The sequence below is a fragment of the Zalophus californianus genome, chromosome 5 (genome assembly GCF_009762305.2).
Source record: "Zalophus californianus isolate mZalCal1 chromosome 5, mZalCal1.pri.v2, whole genome shotgun sequence".
Lineage (NCBI taxonomy): Eukaryota > Metazoa > Chordata > Mammalia > Carnivora > Otariidae > Zalophus > Zalophus californianus.
Window position 1 is genome coordinate 33,264,127 of NC_045599.1, and position 14,731 is coordinate 33,278,857.

The 14,731-nt window shown below is 38.1% G+C and overlaps 1 protein-coding gene across 5 annotated transcripts in view; it reads left to right on the forward strand.

The window, feature by feature from the left end:
• The first annotated feature begins 150 nt into the window (after nt 1-150).
• LOC113928824 (ankyrin repeat and KH domain-containing protein 1) overlaps nt 151-14,731 on the forward strand; it is a 126,518-nt gene continuing 111,937 nt past the window's right edge. For 2 of the 5 annotated variants that reach the window (XM_027604961.1, XM_027604963.2), the window contains exon 1: nt 156-594. In XM_027604961.1, the coding sequence (XP_027460762.1) occupies nt 304-594 (291 nt within the window). In that variant the 5' untranslated portion in view covers nt 156-303. Of the gene's footprint in view, nt 595-14,731 lie in introns of all 5 variants that reach the window. The other 3 variants (XM_027604959.2, XM_027604960.1, XM_027604962.2) reach the window with 2 other exon arrangements.

Here is a 14,731-nt window from a genome sequence, read left to right on the forward strand (position 1 = left end):
TTCGCAACCGCCTAGGCCTACGCGGGTCAACGCAGCTTGGGGGCCGCGAGCCAGCAAGCCGCGCGTGACGAAGAGCCTGAGCGACGGGTTACCTTGGCCAATGATCTGCAGCCGCTGGGGAGCTGCAGCCAGTGGCGAGTGTGGGGGGCGGGAGGCAGCAGGTTAGGCAGTGAGAAGTTAGTGGCGCTGCTGGGACGGGGGGAAGGAGAAGCTTCTTCCTCCTGCTGTTCCTCTCGTTCCCGGGATCGGCGGCGGCGGTGGCTGCGAGTGACTCGGCAGCGTCTCCGGCTCCGCGTGCGAACCATGCTGACCGATGGCGGAGGCGGCGGCACCTCCTTTGAGGAGGATCTGGACTCGGTGGCTCCGCGATCCGCCCCAGCCGGGGCCTCGGAGCCGCCTCCGCCGGGAGGGGTCGGGCTGGGGATTCGCACCGTGAGACTCTTTGGGGAGGCCGGGCCCGCGCCGGGAGCCGGTGGCGGCGGCAGCGGTGCGGCCGGAGGGGACGCGGCGCTGGATTTCAAGTTGGCGGCTGCCGTGCTGAGGACCGGGGGTGGAGGTGGTGCCTCTGGCAGCGACGAGGACGAGGTGTCCGAGGTACGCTTCCAGGACCCCCGCGTCCCATACAGTGTGAGGCATGAATTCTCTTTGGGCCGGCACAGGGCCCGGGCCACGCTCTGGCTCCCCGGGCGGAGCCGTTCTCTGACAGTGATCGGCTCCATGGCGGCAGTGGCAGCGGTGCGGGCCTAGTGCGCCCTCAGCTTACTCTTCAGCCGGCGGCTCGAGCCGGACCGGTTCCCGTCACCATCCGTAGACCCACAATGGGGAGTCCTCTGGTCTCTAAGCTTCGCGCGGGAACAAGGACTCCTCTCTGGCTACCTCCCGCCCACCCCGCTTTGGAGATGGGGGGGCGGGGTCTTGCCAGAGTCCCTGCCCTTGGTACTGAGAGAGCGAGCGAGACTTGGAGAGGGAGAGAGAGAGAGAGAGACGGAGACAGAGCTTGCTAGCTCAAAGAGCATTTCCACTGTATACATGTTCCCAGAGTTGAGTTGTCTGTCATTTATTTGCCCTGTGCCTTACCTGTGTATGAAAGAAGTGTTCTTAATTTCCTTTTTTAGTTTGAGACAGGTTAGTATGAAGAAGCTCTCTGCTTTTACCCTAAGAAAGCACGTGAGTCTTGCACCTGGGACCTTTTGTGAAGTTATGCAGGAAAAGGAAATCCCAGTGCATCTTTGAACTTCAAAATAGCTGGATAGCTGAAGTCTGTATTTTTTAGGCTTGGAGAAGGTGAAACACTGAACAGCTTTTGCGGCAATTAATGATCAGATCCTTCATTTCTTGTAACTTTTTAACTCTTAACTGTGCCTTTCTAGGTCTGAGCAACCTGGGATGGACGGCATCGTCATCTTTTGGGCCCTAGGGAATAGGGATATATATATATATATATATATATATATATATACACATATATATATATATATATATTTGTATGTATATATTTTTATCTCGACCATGGCTTGGATATAGTACTGTTCCTTGATGGCTATTGTTCTAAGTGCCCAGAGTATTCTATTTTGGTTCTAAGGTGCCTGGTTCATTCCCCTATGGCCAATTATTTTAGCCTCTGATCTTGCTGTTAAAGTACAGAGATTTCTCTGTGTACAACTATCTTGGCTGTTGTATTTGAGAGGAATAAGAAACTATTTATGGGTTGCAGAATACAGTTAGTGCATTGTCTTACCATTCTACCATTGTCTTACCATGTCTGAACAGGAGTTCATTTAGATTTAAAATGTTAGTAGATTTTAACTTCAATGTTTTGCTTTGGAAAAAATAGTGTATGGGATGTAAGGAAGCTAGTCCCTTGAATGTCTGTATCTTTGAATTTCACTTTAAGAGAAGTAACTTCTAAGTCAAAGTGGGACAGGATTTTATTTGAGTTATAGAGAGAGTCTCTGGAGCACCTCCACTCTTGTGCTTATGGAAGACTTTCTTTCCTTCTTTCAATGAAAATTGATGAGAGAGGAACCTAAAACACATGTACTTTTTACCTACAAAATGAAGTGGGAATACTTTTAGATTTTAAAGATTAGAGTCTTTTTTTTTTAACTTGTAAGAGAGCCTGAAAAGGTTTGCTTTGGTCTAAATGTAATGTCCTTGATTTTCTGGACCATTTTTACATAATTTTCATAGGTAAAGTGAAAGATAACTAATTCACTTTTACATAAATAGTATTCTTACATTTTTACAGAGGTAGAGTGATAGTGAGCCTCCAAAGTCATATATTTCTAACTCTTTTGGCTCATGTGTTGTATCTGGGAAATGAGCTTTTGAGGTAACCATTTCTGTGAGGCTTGTACACACACACACACACACACACACACACGCATGCATGCACGCACACACACACAGTCTCTCTCTTCTAAAGCTTACTGTATTTCATTTGGATTCCCCATACCATGTGATTAAAGCTGTGAGCAGAATCCACACCTTTTTGTTTTTTTGATGTTTATTGTGGAAGTTATTTATTGATGATTCTTGTATTCATTTAGGCTAATGGTAGAACTCCTTAGTTTCCTGTTAAGTTTTCTGTGCCAGGATTTAGATATAAAGTGTAAATGGGTGGGCCTCATTTTTGGAATGAATGTGTCTGGGATACCCAGAGACTTTATCATAGTCTTAAGATGATGCTCAGGGTGCACATAGATTCTTTCTTAAGCTGTAGAAAAAGGAAATTTTGTTTTTATGTCTTCTTTCTTCCATATCACGTAGAGAAGAAATTCCTGGAGTATCTAGTCTTTGCTGTACAGTATGTGTGGTATAGTATAGTCTATATGTTTGTGAGTGAAATGACCTATTTTGCCCAAGCAGATTTCTTTTTTCTTTTCTCTTTCAAAGGATTAGCCGTTTTCTCCCATATCATGGCCTTTGAATTTCCATTATGAAGAGATCGTAATGTTCAAAAAACACTCACCCAATTGGCATTTGATGAATAATACTAAAATCTTTATTTTTGTCTTCCCTAGATGTTTTAGAACCAAGTATTTAGAATCTAGACATCCAGAAACATAACGAGTTATTTTATAGATCGAGAGCAAAATTTGTCTTGTTCCCCAAATGGGGCAGGACTCGGTGAGAAATAAGAAATGTGGAGGCCTAGTTTATTTGCTCTGGAATTAGTTGAAGTCTTATACATTTGGTGTACAGAGGCATAGATACTCTAAGGACCTCTCTTTTGTTCATTATGAGAGCCAATAGCTAAGAAAAACCATGCTGTTTTCCCTTGGCTGGCTAAGTTAAAAGACTTTTTAGTTTAAGGAATGGGTTTGGGTCTTTTTGTAAATTTTTTATTAGAATTATAGTAGCTTAGAGAATGCCACCATTTGGGATCTTTGGTTCTTGTTTTAAAAATTGGTAAATATCTGTTTTGTATTTCTTCAGGCATAGCAAGAATGTTCCTTAGCTGTCCAAGGCCTTGAATAGAAATCACAACTTGCATTGGATCCTATTGAAATGTACCATTGTTTAGAATAGAGATCAGGTTGAAAATCCTTTAAAAAAACAATTTTTAAATGTTGATTTTGGATTTGTAGTCTTTTTTAAGCAAGTAAAAAAGAAGAAAATAGTACCTGAAGAAAAGACTTTTGTTAGGCTTATGACTTAATTTTCTGTTATAAGAATATATGTGTATATATATATGCGTGATATTCTCCTTTTATTTTTTTTTTAAAGATTTTATTTCTTTGAGAGCAAGAGGGTGAGAGAGAGAGAGCACGAGCGGGGGTGGGGTGGAGGCAGAAGGAGAGGGAGAAGCAGGCTCCCAAGGAGCAGGGAGCCCAAGATGGAGCTCGATCCCAGGACCCCGGGATCATGACCTGAGCGGAAGGCAGATGCTCAGCCAACTGAGCCACCCAGGTGCCCCCTCCTTTTAAAATTATAAAAGTCATGGGCGCCTGGGTGGCTCAGATGGCTGAGCGTCTGCCTTCGGCTCAGGTCATGATCCCGGGGTCCTGGGATCGAGTTCCGCGTCGGGCTCCCTGCTAGGCAGGGAGCCTGCTCCTCCCTCTGCCTCTGCCTCTGCCTCTCTCTCTCTCTCTCATGAATAAATAAATAAAACATAAAAAAAACGTTGATACTAAAAAAAATTATAAAAGTCATATAGTCTCATGTTGAAAAATTCAGCAGTGTAGGTAGTAGATATAAGGTGCAAAGTAAAAGTCCTTCTCACCCCCACTGACCCTTCAAATCCCATTCTTCAATGATAACCAATATTATAATTTTTTTCATTAAATTTTCTAGGCCTATATGAGCCTATGTAGTGTGTGTATTTGTTTATATATATACACACACTTTAAAGATGGATACCCAGTTAGACAGCATAGCTTTATATCATATTGAGGTTTGGGTTTTTTTTTTTTCTTGAGGCAGGTGCCTTATTTATAAATGAGTAGAAACACACAAACTGTATACAGCAGTTTATAGGAAATTATAGTAAAAGCTTTGTAGGGAATTTTTTTTCCGTGAAAATTATTTTTAGAGGCAAAAGTACAGCCATACAGAATTTCCATTTTGATTTTCTCTCATTGAAGAGATGTATCATTTGCTTTAGAGTTACTTATAATCTATAATCTAGAGCAAGGTTTCTCAACAGCAACATATTGACATTTTAGTCCAGATAATTCTTGTTAGAGGCTGTCCTGTGCATTAGCAACATCCCTGGCCTTTACCCACTAGGTGCCACTAGAACCCCTCCAGTTGTGAGAGCCATAAATGTCTCCAGACATTGCTAAATGTCTCCTGGGGACAAAATCACCCCCTGGTTGAGAACCACTGGTCTAGAGTCCATTCTTATCATCAGGGATGGCAATTTTATCATGAATACTCTGTATTCAAACTTTAGGTAAACAGGTGAGTCACTGCTTTTGGTAGCATCTCAAGGTTTATGTTCATAATCTGGACAAGAGAGAAATTGAAGGAGGGTACTGAAAGGTTTAATGCTGTAAATTTTCTATGGTAAATTTATCATTTTGAGTAACTTTAACTTAAAATACTGTATTATTTTTGAAAAATTCATTTATTGTCCATGAAAATAAATTTCTAAAAAACTTTTATTGGGACTTTGTGCAAGGTAGAAAGTGCTTTATTCCATAAATTATCAATACTACTGATAAAATAGGAAATAGAACTTTGTGCTCTAGTGAGCAAATTTTGGAGACATTAGAAATGTTTACAGAAGGAAAACTACATGTTATTACTCTAACAATTTGTTATATTGCATGAGTATCAACTTTACATAAGTTTCATTCTGTAAAGCCTTAAGACTTTACATATAAAATGATGTGTTGATAAGGATGGTTATATGAATGGTGGGTCAAACCAGAGTTGATAAGATTTGGATTAGATTAGATTTCACCTAATTGTGAAACTTGAAGGATGTAGGGTTTTCTTACGGTTATTACTTAGTACATTTCAATAGGTGATTACATGCGTACAGTTTGAGTCACAGTGACATAAGGGCAAATACAGTGAAAAATCTTGAGCTAACCCTTCCCAAGTATCCTGCCCTTTACACTTCTAATGTCTTTTTTTTTCTTTCAGAATTTATGGAAATACAAATATGTATTTTTATTTTCCCTATTATTATACAAAAGATAACATACTGTATATGTGAGATTTCTAAGAGGTAAATTTGAGAAGGATTTAGACTTTTTCTAATTAGAATGATAAAACATTTTTAAGAATGAAGCATTGGAGATGAGTTTAAGCACATTCCTTCCTGAGTCTATCTGGTAGTAATGTGATAATGTACTAGATAACCTCTGAAAACTAATTCCAGCCTTCTGATTCAGTGATAGGTTAGCTAAATAAAATATTTTGCTTTAAAGAGAATGCAAAGCAGTTTTTAAAAAGTATTAGTCTTGAATTGGCAAGTAAAAAGAAAAGAAATGAAGAGTCTACCTTTTTGTTTGTTTGTTTTTTGCCAAATTTACCTTCCTACATAACCAAAAGTATAAGAAATAAAATCAGGGGTGTCTGGGTGGTTCAGTCGTTAAGCGTCTGCCTTCGGCTCAGGTCATGATCCCAGGGTCCTGGGATCGAGCCCCGCATCGGGCTCCCTGCTCTGCGGGAAGCCTGCTTCTCCCTCTCGGACTCCCCCTGCTTGTGTTCCTTCTCTCGCTGTGTCTCTCTCTGTCAAATAAATAAATAAAAATCTTTAAAAAAAAAAATTTAAGGTTATAAAAAAATCAATTCCTTTTTTTACCCATTATAAATTAACTCTTTTTTTTAAAGATTTTTTATTTATTTATTTGAGAAAGAGAGCATGAGTGGGGGGAGGAGCAGCAGGAGAGAGACAAGCAGACTCCCCCCTGCGCGGGGAGCCTGATGTGGGGCTTGATCCCAGGACCCTGAGATCATGACCTATGCGGAAGGCAGATGCTTATCCAACTGAGCCACCCAGGTGCCCCTAACTATTTCAATATATCTATCTTCTTCGACTTTATTATTTATAGTTTTCCTTTTCTGTTGCTTGTCTATAAAGTCATAGAATCTTGGTGATAATCCTGTCTCATCTCATTTTTAGGTAACTGCTACCATTTATTGAATGCATATTATATGCCAGTTCTATACTAGATACTTTCATTATTTAATTGTTTCAACACCCCTTTAAAGTAGATACCTGCATTTTTATAGATGAATAAATGTAGGCTCAGGGAAATGATGAATCCATAAAACAAAAAATTAAAAAATGGTTAAAATGTTACACAGCCAGGTAAAGCTAGGATTTGAATCTAGTACTGAATCCAAAACCCATGCTATTATTTTGCTTCTTCAGATTAAGAAATAGGCAGTTTTGGGTTATAAAATACTGTTTCTCCAATAAATGCTTGCTTAGTCCCTGTAGAAGTTTTCATTAAAGTGAAATGAGAAAAGTAAGGACAGTATAGTGAACTTCTTATAAAGCTTTTTTTTCCATAATTTTCTCTATATTGAGATAATGCTCTTCTTACTGTTATGAAATGAATTTTTAAAAATAACCACATTTGACAAAATATCAAATTGGAAACTTCATGTCAGGACCCTGGGCAAAGCCTTACAAGTCTGGAAACAGTTGAGCTAATTGACTTACCCAGGATAACACAGCTAATTTGTAGGAGAAAATAGGTCATCTGACTCCATGCTAAAAGTTATCTTACTTGTCTTGCTGACTGTTTCTTTTCTGGTGCATTGTACCAATGAATTTAATTAGTTGCTTAAGACATGCCTGTCTCAAACTAGCACATAATCCATAGTTGACCTTGTTGGGAAAGTTTTCTATTATTTAATGAAATTGGTGACAGCTGTGTAGATCAGTATATTAAGAAGGCAGTTAAAAGTATACCATTGAGTACAGGAGGAGCACTATTCTAAGATAATTTTGTAATTGAACTTATTTGAAAAGTTCAGTTCTTGTCATCATTCATCTTAAAAGAATTAAATAAATATTAAAACTACTGATATAGAAAGACATATACCCAACTTTGCACCTTTGCCAATATGGAAAACATTGATTTTGTATATTGTTACACTCTAATTAATTTGTAGAAATTAAAATCTATGTGCTGTTCTATTGGTAGTTAATTATGGTGTGTAGTTCCTATGAATGAAGATCATTTGCCTTGTGATGATTGACTGGCTTACCTTTTCCTGGCCAATTTTACCTAAACCAGGAAGAAAGTGAAGTTGTATATAAAGCTCTATTTTACTTCCTAGACTGAAATTTAGCAGCTCTTTGTCAAAGAGCACATTTGATCTTCCTCCTTTACATACACTTCTGTTCTCATAAAGTTTTTCCCTTAATGGATGTTTTCAGTAGTAGAAAGGGTGTTTTTGTTTTTGTAAGTAGATATCCCAGTGTATCCTGGCTGTTTGATTTACCTGCATTAGTGTGCAATTTTGAAAAGAGAAAGGCAGGTATACCCCTAGGGATTAGCCTTAAGAAGCAAAGAATTGGGGACACCTGGGTGGCTCAGTTGGTTAAGAGGCTGCCTTCGGCTCAGGTCATGATCCCAGGGTCCTGGGATTGAGCCCCACCTCAGGCTCCTTGCTCAGCGGGAAGTGTGCTTCTCCCTCTGTCTGCTGCTCCCCCTGCTTGTGCTCTCTCTCTCTGACAAATAAAATCTTAAAAAAAAAAAAAAACCAAAGACTTGTACAGGAAAGCAGTTTATTAAGTTGCCAAGGTAAGTTTGATTTAACAGTTTGTAATTGAGGACAGTTAGATTGAGAACGTTTTGTTTTTGTTTTTGTGTGTGTGGTAAAGTATACAGAGACAAAATTGACCATTTTAACCATTTTTTTAGTTGTCTTAGAATATACCTAACATAAAATTTACCATTTTAACCATTTTAAAGGGTACGGTTCAGTGGCATTAAGTACATTCACATTGTTGTGCAACCATCACCAGCAGCCATCTCCAGACTGTTTTCATCTTCCCAAATTCTGTATCCATCCCTATCATACTTCCCCACCCTCTAACAATCACAATTCTACTTTCTTTTTCTGTAAATTTAACTACTCTGGGTACATCAAATAAGTGGAATCATATGGTGTTTCTCTTTTTGTGACTGGCTTGTTTTGCTTAGCATTATGTCTTCAAGGTTCATCCATGTTATAGCATGTGTCAGAATTTCATTCCTTTTGGGCGCCTGGGTGGCTCAGTTGGTTAAGTGACTGCCTTTGGCTCAGGTCATGATCCTGGAGTCCCGGGATCGAGTCCCACATCGGGCTCCCTGCTCAGCGGGGGGTCTGCTTCTCCCTCTGACCCTCTTCCCTCTCATGCTCTCTGTCTCTCATTCTCTCTCTCAAATAAATAAATAAAATCTTTAAAAAAAAAGAATTTCATTCCTTTTGAAGGCTGAATACTATAATATGTATATACCACATTTTGTTTATCCATTCATCTGTTGATGGACACTTGGATTGCTTTTACCTTTTGGCTATTATGTATATGTTTCTATGAACATGGGTGTACAAATACCTGTTCAAGTCCCTGCTTTCAATTCTTCTGGGTGTGTACCTGGTAGTGGGATTGTGGGATCATATAGTAACTCTATTTTTAATTTTTTGAGGAATTACCATACAGTTTTCCGTAGCAGCTATAGTATTTTACATTCCCACCAGAATTGCACAAGGGTTCCAGTTGCCACACATTTTAGCCAATACTTGTTTTTTCTTTTTGTTTTTGATAATAGCCATCCTAATGTGTGTGAAGTGGTGTCTCATTGTGGTTTTAATTCGTATTTCCCTAACGATTAGTGATATTGAGCATCTTTTTTATGTGCCTTTGGCAATTTGTGTATCTTCTTTGGAGAAATGTCTATTCAAATCCTATCCCCATTTTTAGTTGGGTTACTTTTTCGTTGTTTAATTGTAGATGTTCTTTGGGTATTAATCCCTTATCACATATATAATTTACACCTATTTTTTTCCCCTTCCATAGGTTGCCTTTTTACTCTGTTGATAGTGTCCTTTCATTCCTCAAAGTCTTTAATTTTGATGAAGTCCAGTTTACCTATTTTTTCTTTTTTTTTGTAGTCATATGCATGAAGTTGTTGCCAAATCCAGTGTCATGAAGCTTTTCTCCAATGTTTTCTTATGAATTTTATAGTTTTAGCTCTTAATTTAGGTCTTGGGTCCATTTTGAGTTAATTTTTGTATACAATGTAAGGTCAGTGTCCCAACTTCATTTTTTTGCATATGGATATCATTTTTTCCAGCATGATTTATTGAAAAGACTATCATCTCCCAATTGATTGGTCTTGACATCCTTGTTGAAAATCACTGGGCCACATATTGGAGGGTTTATTTATTTATTTGTTTATTTAAAGATTTTATTTATTTATTTGACAGAGAGAGACACAGCGAGAGAGGGAACACAAGCAGGGGGAGTGGGAGAGGGAGAGGCAGGCTTCCCGTGGAGCAGGGAGCCCAATGTGGGGCTTGATCCCAGGACTTTGGGATCATGACCTGAGCCGAGGCAGACGTTTAAGCGTCTGAGCCACCCAAGCGCCCCTGTTTTAATGCAAATCTTAATGTAATTGTTTTGGGGCACCTGGGTGACTCGGTTAAGTGTCCAGTTCTTGATTTCAGTTTGAGGCATGGTCTCAGGGTTGTGGGATCGAGCCCCGCTTTGGGTTCTTTGTTTGGCGTGGAGTCTGCTTGGGTTTCTCTTTTTCCCTCTGCCTCTGTCCCTCACCCCCTCTCAAAATAAATAAAATCTTTAAAGAAATCTTAATGTGATTGTTTTATCACATTAGATATTAACAAATCAAAAGGTTTGAGTTTGACAGAATAATAAAAATCATATATAATAGGAGAGGCTGTATGAGCACTCAGTGGTGTCTTCCCTAAAGGCATTGAACCCATTTAACATAGGATAGTGTAGGTGAGATGTTTCTGAAATATAATCCTCATTTTTTCCTGATTCATTCTCATATTGACTAACTTGTGATTGATCACAGTGCTTAATATATTGATTAAATGCTAAGAAGAGTATGTTTTATCCTTTATATCACTAGTGGTGAGTTCAGTTTTAAAAAAGTTATCTCAGTATGGTATTAAAGCTAGATAAATGAGCCTTAGTATTTTCTTTAATGATGTAGAATTGAAAAGTTTTTCATGTAAGCATTTTATGAAATCTCAGAAAGTAAAGGTTTGACCTTGTCAGTTGATACAGACGCTTAACCCACTGAGCCACCCAGGCGTCCCTGTCAGTTGATACCTTGAGTGGTACACTTTGGAAGGAGTTTCAGCTCTTACCAGCTTCTAATTGATTTTTTCTCTGTTTACTTATTCTGCTATATCTCTACATTTTTATCTTTGCCTGTAAAAAATTGTACAGTCCCTAAATTCAGTAACATAGGTGAAACAAACTATCATTATCAAAGAGCAATCCCAAAAGAGGCAATAGTCCAATTATATTGGATACATTATCTTTGTTACTTTTTATTTTGATGTAATTTCAAACTTACTGGAAAGTTGCAAGAATAGTACAAGGAACTCCTCCCCATATCCTTTACCCAGACTCAACAATTGTGTTCATACTGTCCTATTCTCTCTCCCTCTCCATAAACAAATAAATGAATAATTTATTTTCTGAATAATTTGAAAATAGGTTGCATACATCATGCCTCTTTACCCTTAAATTCTTCAGTGTACATTCCCTAAACATTCTCTTACATAACCACAATGCATTTATCAAAATAGGAAATTGAACAGATTTCCAAAGTATTTTTCAAATTCAAATTCCCAAAGTTTTATTTTTTATTTATTTACTTTTTAAAGATTTTATTTATTTGTCAGAGAGAGAGAGAGCCCAAGCAGAGGGAACGGCAGGCAGAACAGGCAGAGGGAGAAGCAGGCTCCCCGCTGAGCAGGGAGCCCAATCCAGGACTTGATCCCAGGGTTCTGGGATCATGACCTGAGCCAAAGGCAGTCACTTAACCAACTGAACTACCCAGGCCCTCAAATTCCCAAAGTTTTAAAAATTGAAATATAATCCACATATCATAGGTTCATTCTTTTTTTTTTTTTTTAAAGATTTTTTTATTTATTTATTCATGAGAGGCAGAGACAGAGAGAGAGAGAGAGAGGCAGAGGGAGAAGCAGGCTTCCCACTGAGCGGGGAGCCCGATGCGGGACTCGATCCCAGGACCCCGGGATCATGACCTGAGCCGAAGGCAGACGCTTAACCATCTGAGCCACCCAGGCGCCCAGGTTCATTCTTTATATACAATGGTTTTTAATATATTTACAAAGTTTTACAACTACCACCATCTTTTGAAAACATTTTCATCACCCCCCCACTCCAAACAAAACCTTGTACCCATTAGCAGTGATTTGCTATCCATCCTCCTGCCCCCATCCTGCATTCCCTGATAATCACTAATATGCCTTTGTCTCTGGATTTGCCTACTTTGGGCATTTCATATAAATGGAATCATATGACATGAGGTCTTTTGTACCTCACTTCTTTCACTCAGTGTATTGTTGCCAATGTTTCTACGTGTTGTATCTTGTATCAGTACTCCATTGGAAAAATATTCCATTTTGTGGATTTACCACATTTTGTTCATGGGTTATTTCTACATTTTGGCCACTATAAATAAAGATGCTGTGAACATTTGTGTACGAGTTTTGCATGAACATTTCTTGTCAGTTCTCTTGGGTGTCTACCTAAGGAGTGTAATTGCTAGGCCCTATGATAACTAACTCCATGTTTGACTTTCTGAAGAACTGCCAAACTGTTTTTTATGCAGCTGCACCATTTTACATTCCCATCAGCAATGTATGGGGATTCCAACTTCTCTACAACCTTGGTAACCTTTTTTTTTTTTTAATATGGCCATCCTAGTGGGTATGGAATGGTATCTCATTGTGGTTTTGATTTGCATTTCCTCGATAACTAATGAAGTTGAGCATCTTTTCATGTGCTTATTTGTATATCTTTGGAGAAATGCCTATTCAGATCTTTTTCCCATTTCTTGATTGGGTTGTTTTCTTGTTGAATTGTGTTTTTTATATATTCTGGGTACTAGTCCCATATCAGGTACATGATTTGCAAATATTTTCTCTCATTCTATTGGTTGTCTTTTCATTTGATTATGTCCTTAACATTTTAAAATTTGGGGGAAGCTTAATTTTTATATTCAGCTATTTTTTTTCTTTTGTTGCTTGTGCCTTTGGTGTCATGTCTAAGAAACTGTTGTGTAATCCGAGGTCATGAAGATTTATGCCTGCTTTCTTCTAAGAGTTTTGAGTTTTAACTCTTACATTTATGTCTTAGATGCATTTTGAGTTAATTTTTATATAAGGTGTGAGGTAGAGATCCCCCCTCATTCTTTTGAATGTGAATAACCAATTGTCCCAACACCATTTGTTGAAAAGACTATTTTTTTTCTCCATTGAACTATCTTGGCACCCTTGTCAAAAGTCAATTGACTGTAAATGTGAGGGTTTATTTTTGGAGGTTTTATTTCTGTTAAATTCAGTTTATCTAAATGTCTTATGCTTGTTCCATACCATCTTGATTACTGTAGCTTTTTGCAGTAAGTTTTGAAATTGGGAAGTGTAAGTCCTTCAACTTTGTTCTTTTTCAAGATTGTTTTAGCTTTTCTAGGTTATTGGATATGTTCTCCTTCTCTTGATCGGGTCTTCAGAAGAGTTTAATAGGGAGTATTTAATATGCTGCAGAATTTGTGGTCATACGTAAAAGACCCTCCCCTGCCATTAGTAATATTCTAACTCTTGAAATTTCTGCCCCTCTTATTATACACTCTTGTTGGACTAGGGGGATAACTCATGTGATTTAAACCTGTGTGTATCACGCTATGAGAAGAGCAAGTTGTCACAATACTAGTATTTGGGGTTTTTTTCATGTATCCTCTCCTTGACAAACTATGGATATATGTTTGAGAGGAGATAAAACTGAGGTGGCAGGAGATGGTTAGTTTCCATAGTTGTAGGCTGAATGCATCTGATGTGGCCTATAGTCTGCATGAAGATTGTGGATGGCATTTCTTTTTTTTCAGGGTAATAGATGAATAAGTGGAATAAAATATAAACCATAGTAATTAGAGTTTTTGCATTTGGTATCTTCTAACAACCACTTAAGAGGTGTGAATCCAATGTTTAAGTAACATACAATTTGCTTGACACTCAAGCTAGTGTTATCACCTATGTGATTAAATTGCAAAAACAAATCTTAGATGTCACTGCTCAAATGGTTGCAATTATTTTAAATTATTAGTTATTTTCATTCTATGAACAGTGAGAATCTGTACTATACTTTAGTACCTGTTTTACTTAGGATTTGATAAACAAAAGTTTATTTTCTTTTAGTTTGAAGAGAGCATTAATTAAGGCTATACTTAAATCAGGTGCATGGATTTGATCTATTATTCCTCCCCCAACAAAATTTTGAATAATATGATAATACAGTATCAAAGGTACTTTTCTATTGTGTATTATTATCTCCTTGTTGCTAATCTGTTACAATCATTCATTCATTCTCTAGAAAAGAAAATCAGAGTTTAGTTTTGGGTAATACCTCTTCTTCATGAATTCACGTCAAACAAAATAAAGTTATATCTTTCAGAAATTAGAGTCCTTGGCAGTCTGTTTGATTCTGATAGGTATTGTAGAGTGGATTTGTTTATTTGACAATAATTTATGTAGAGCCTACTATTTGATAAACTTTGTGCTAGGTTTTGGAATGACAAAGATGAAAAATTGTGGTCCCTGCCCTTAAAGATATCAGTCTTTTCACAAGCATGAACATTTCAGGGAACTTCTTAAAACAAGATAAATTATTTATTCAAATTATATTTGTCCTTCCAAACTCCTCACATATTAACAAATTTTATTTGAGTGTGTTCAAGTCATTGTGTACTTTAATTGCATTACCTCTTTTAATATTTTCATGGTCTTGTGACAATCCCAGATCCTAAACACAAATGTATGGATCATTGTCCTGGGTAAGTTGGATGATCACTATAAAGGTTGACGTTTGGATGTCTTCAGGAGTTTGATGGGTTTTAAGTGGCAAGTTTAAAGGGGCAATGATGAAAAATGAAAGGATACAAAGTCCATCAGCATAAGCTTGTCTTGTGTTCATATTTAAGCAAAACCACATTATGTTCTGTAAACTTTCCAAGCATGTCCTGCTTCAGAGCCTTTGGCATTTGCAGTTTGTTCT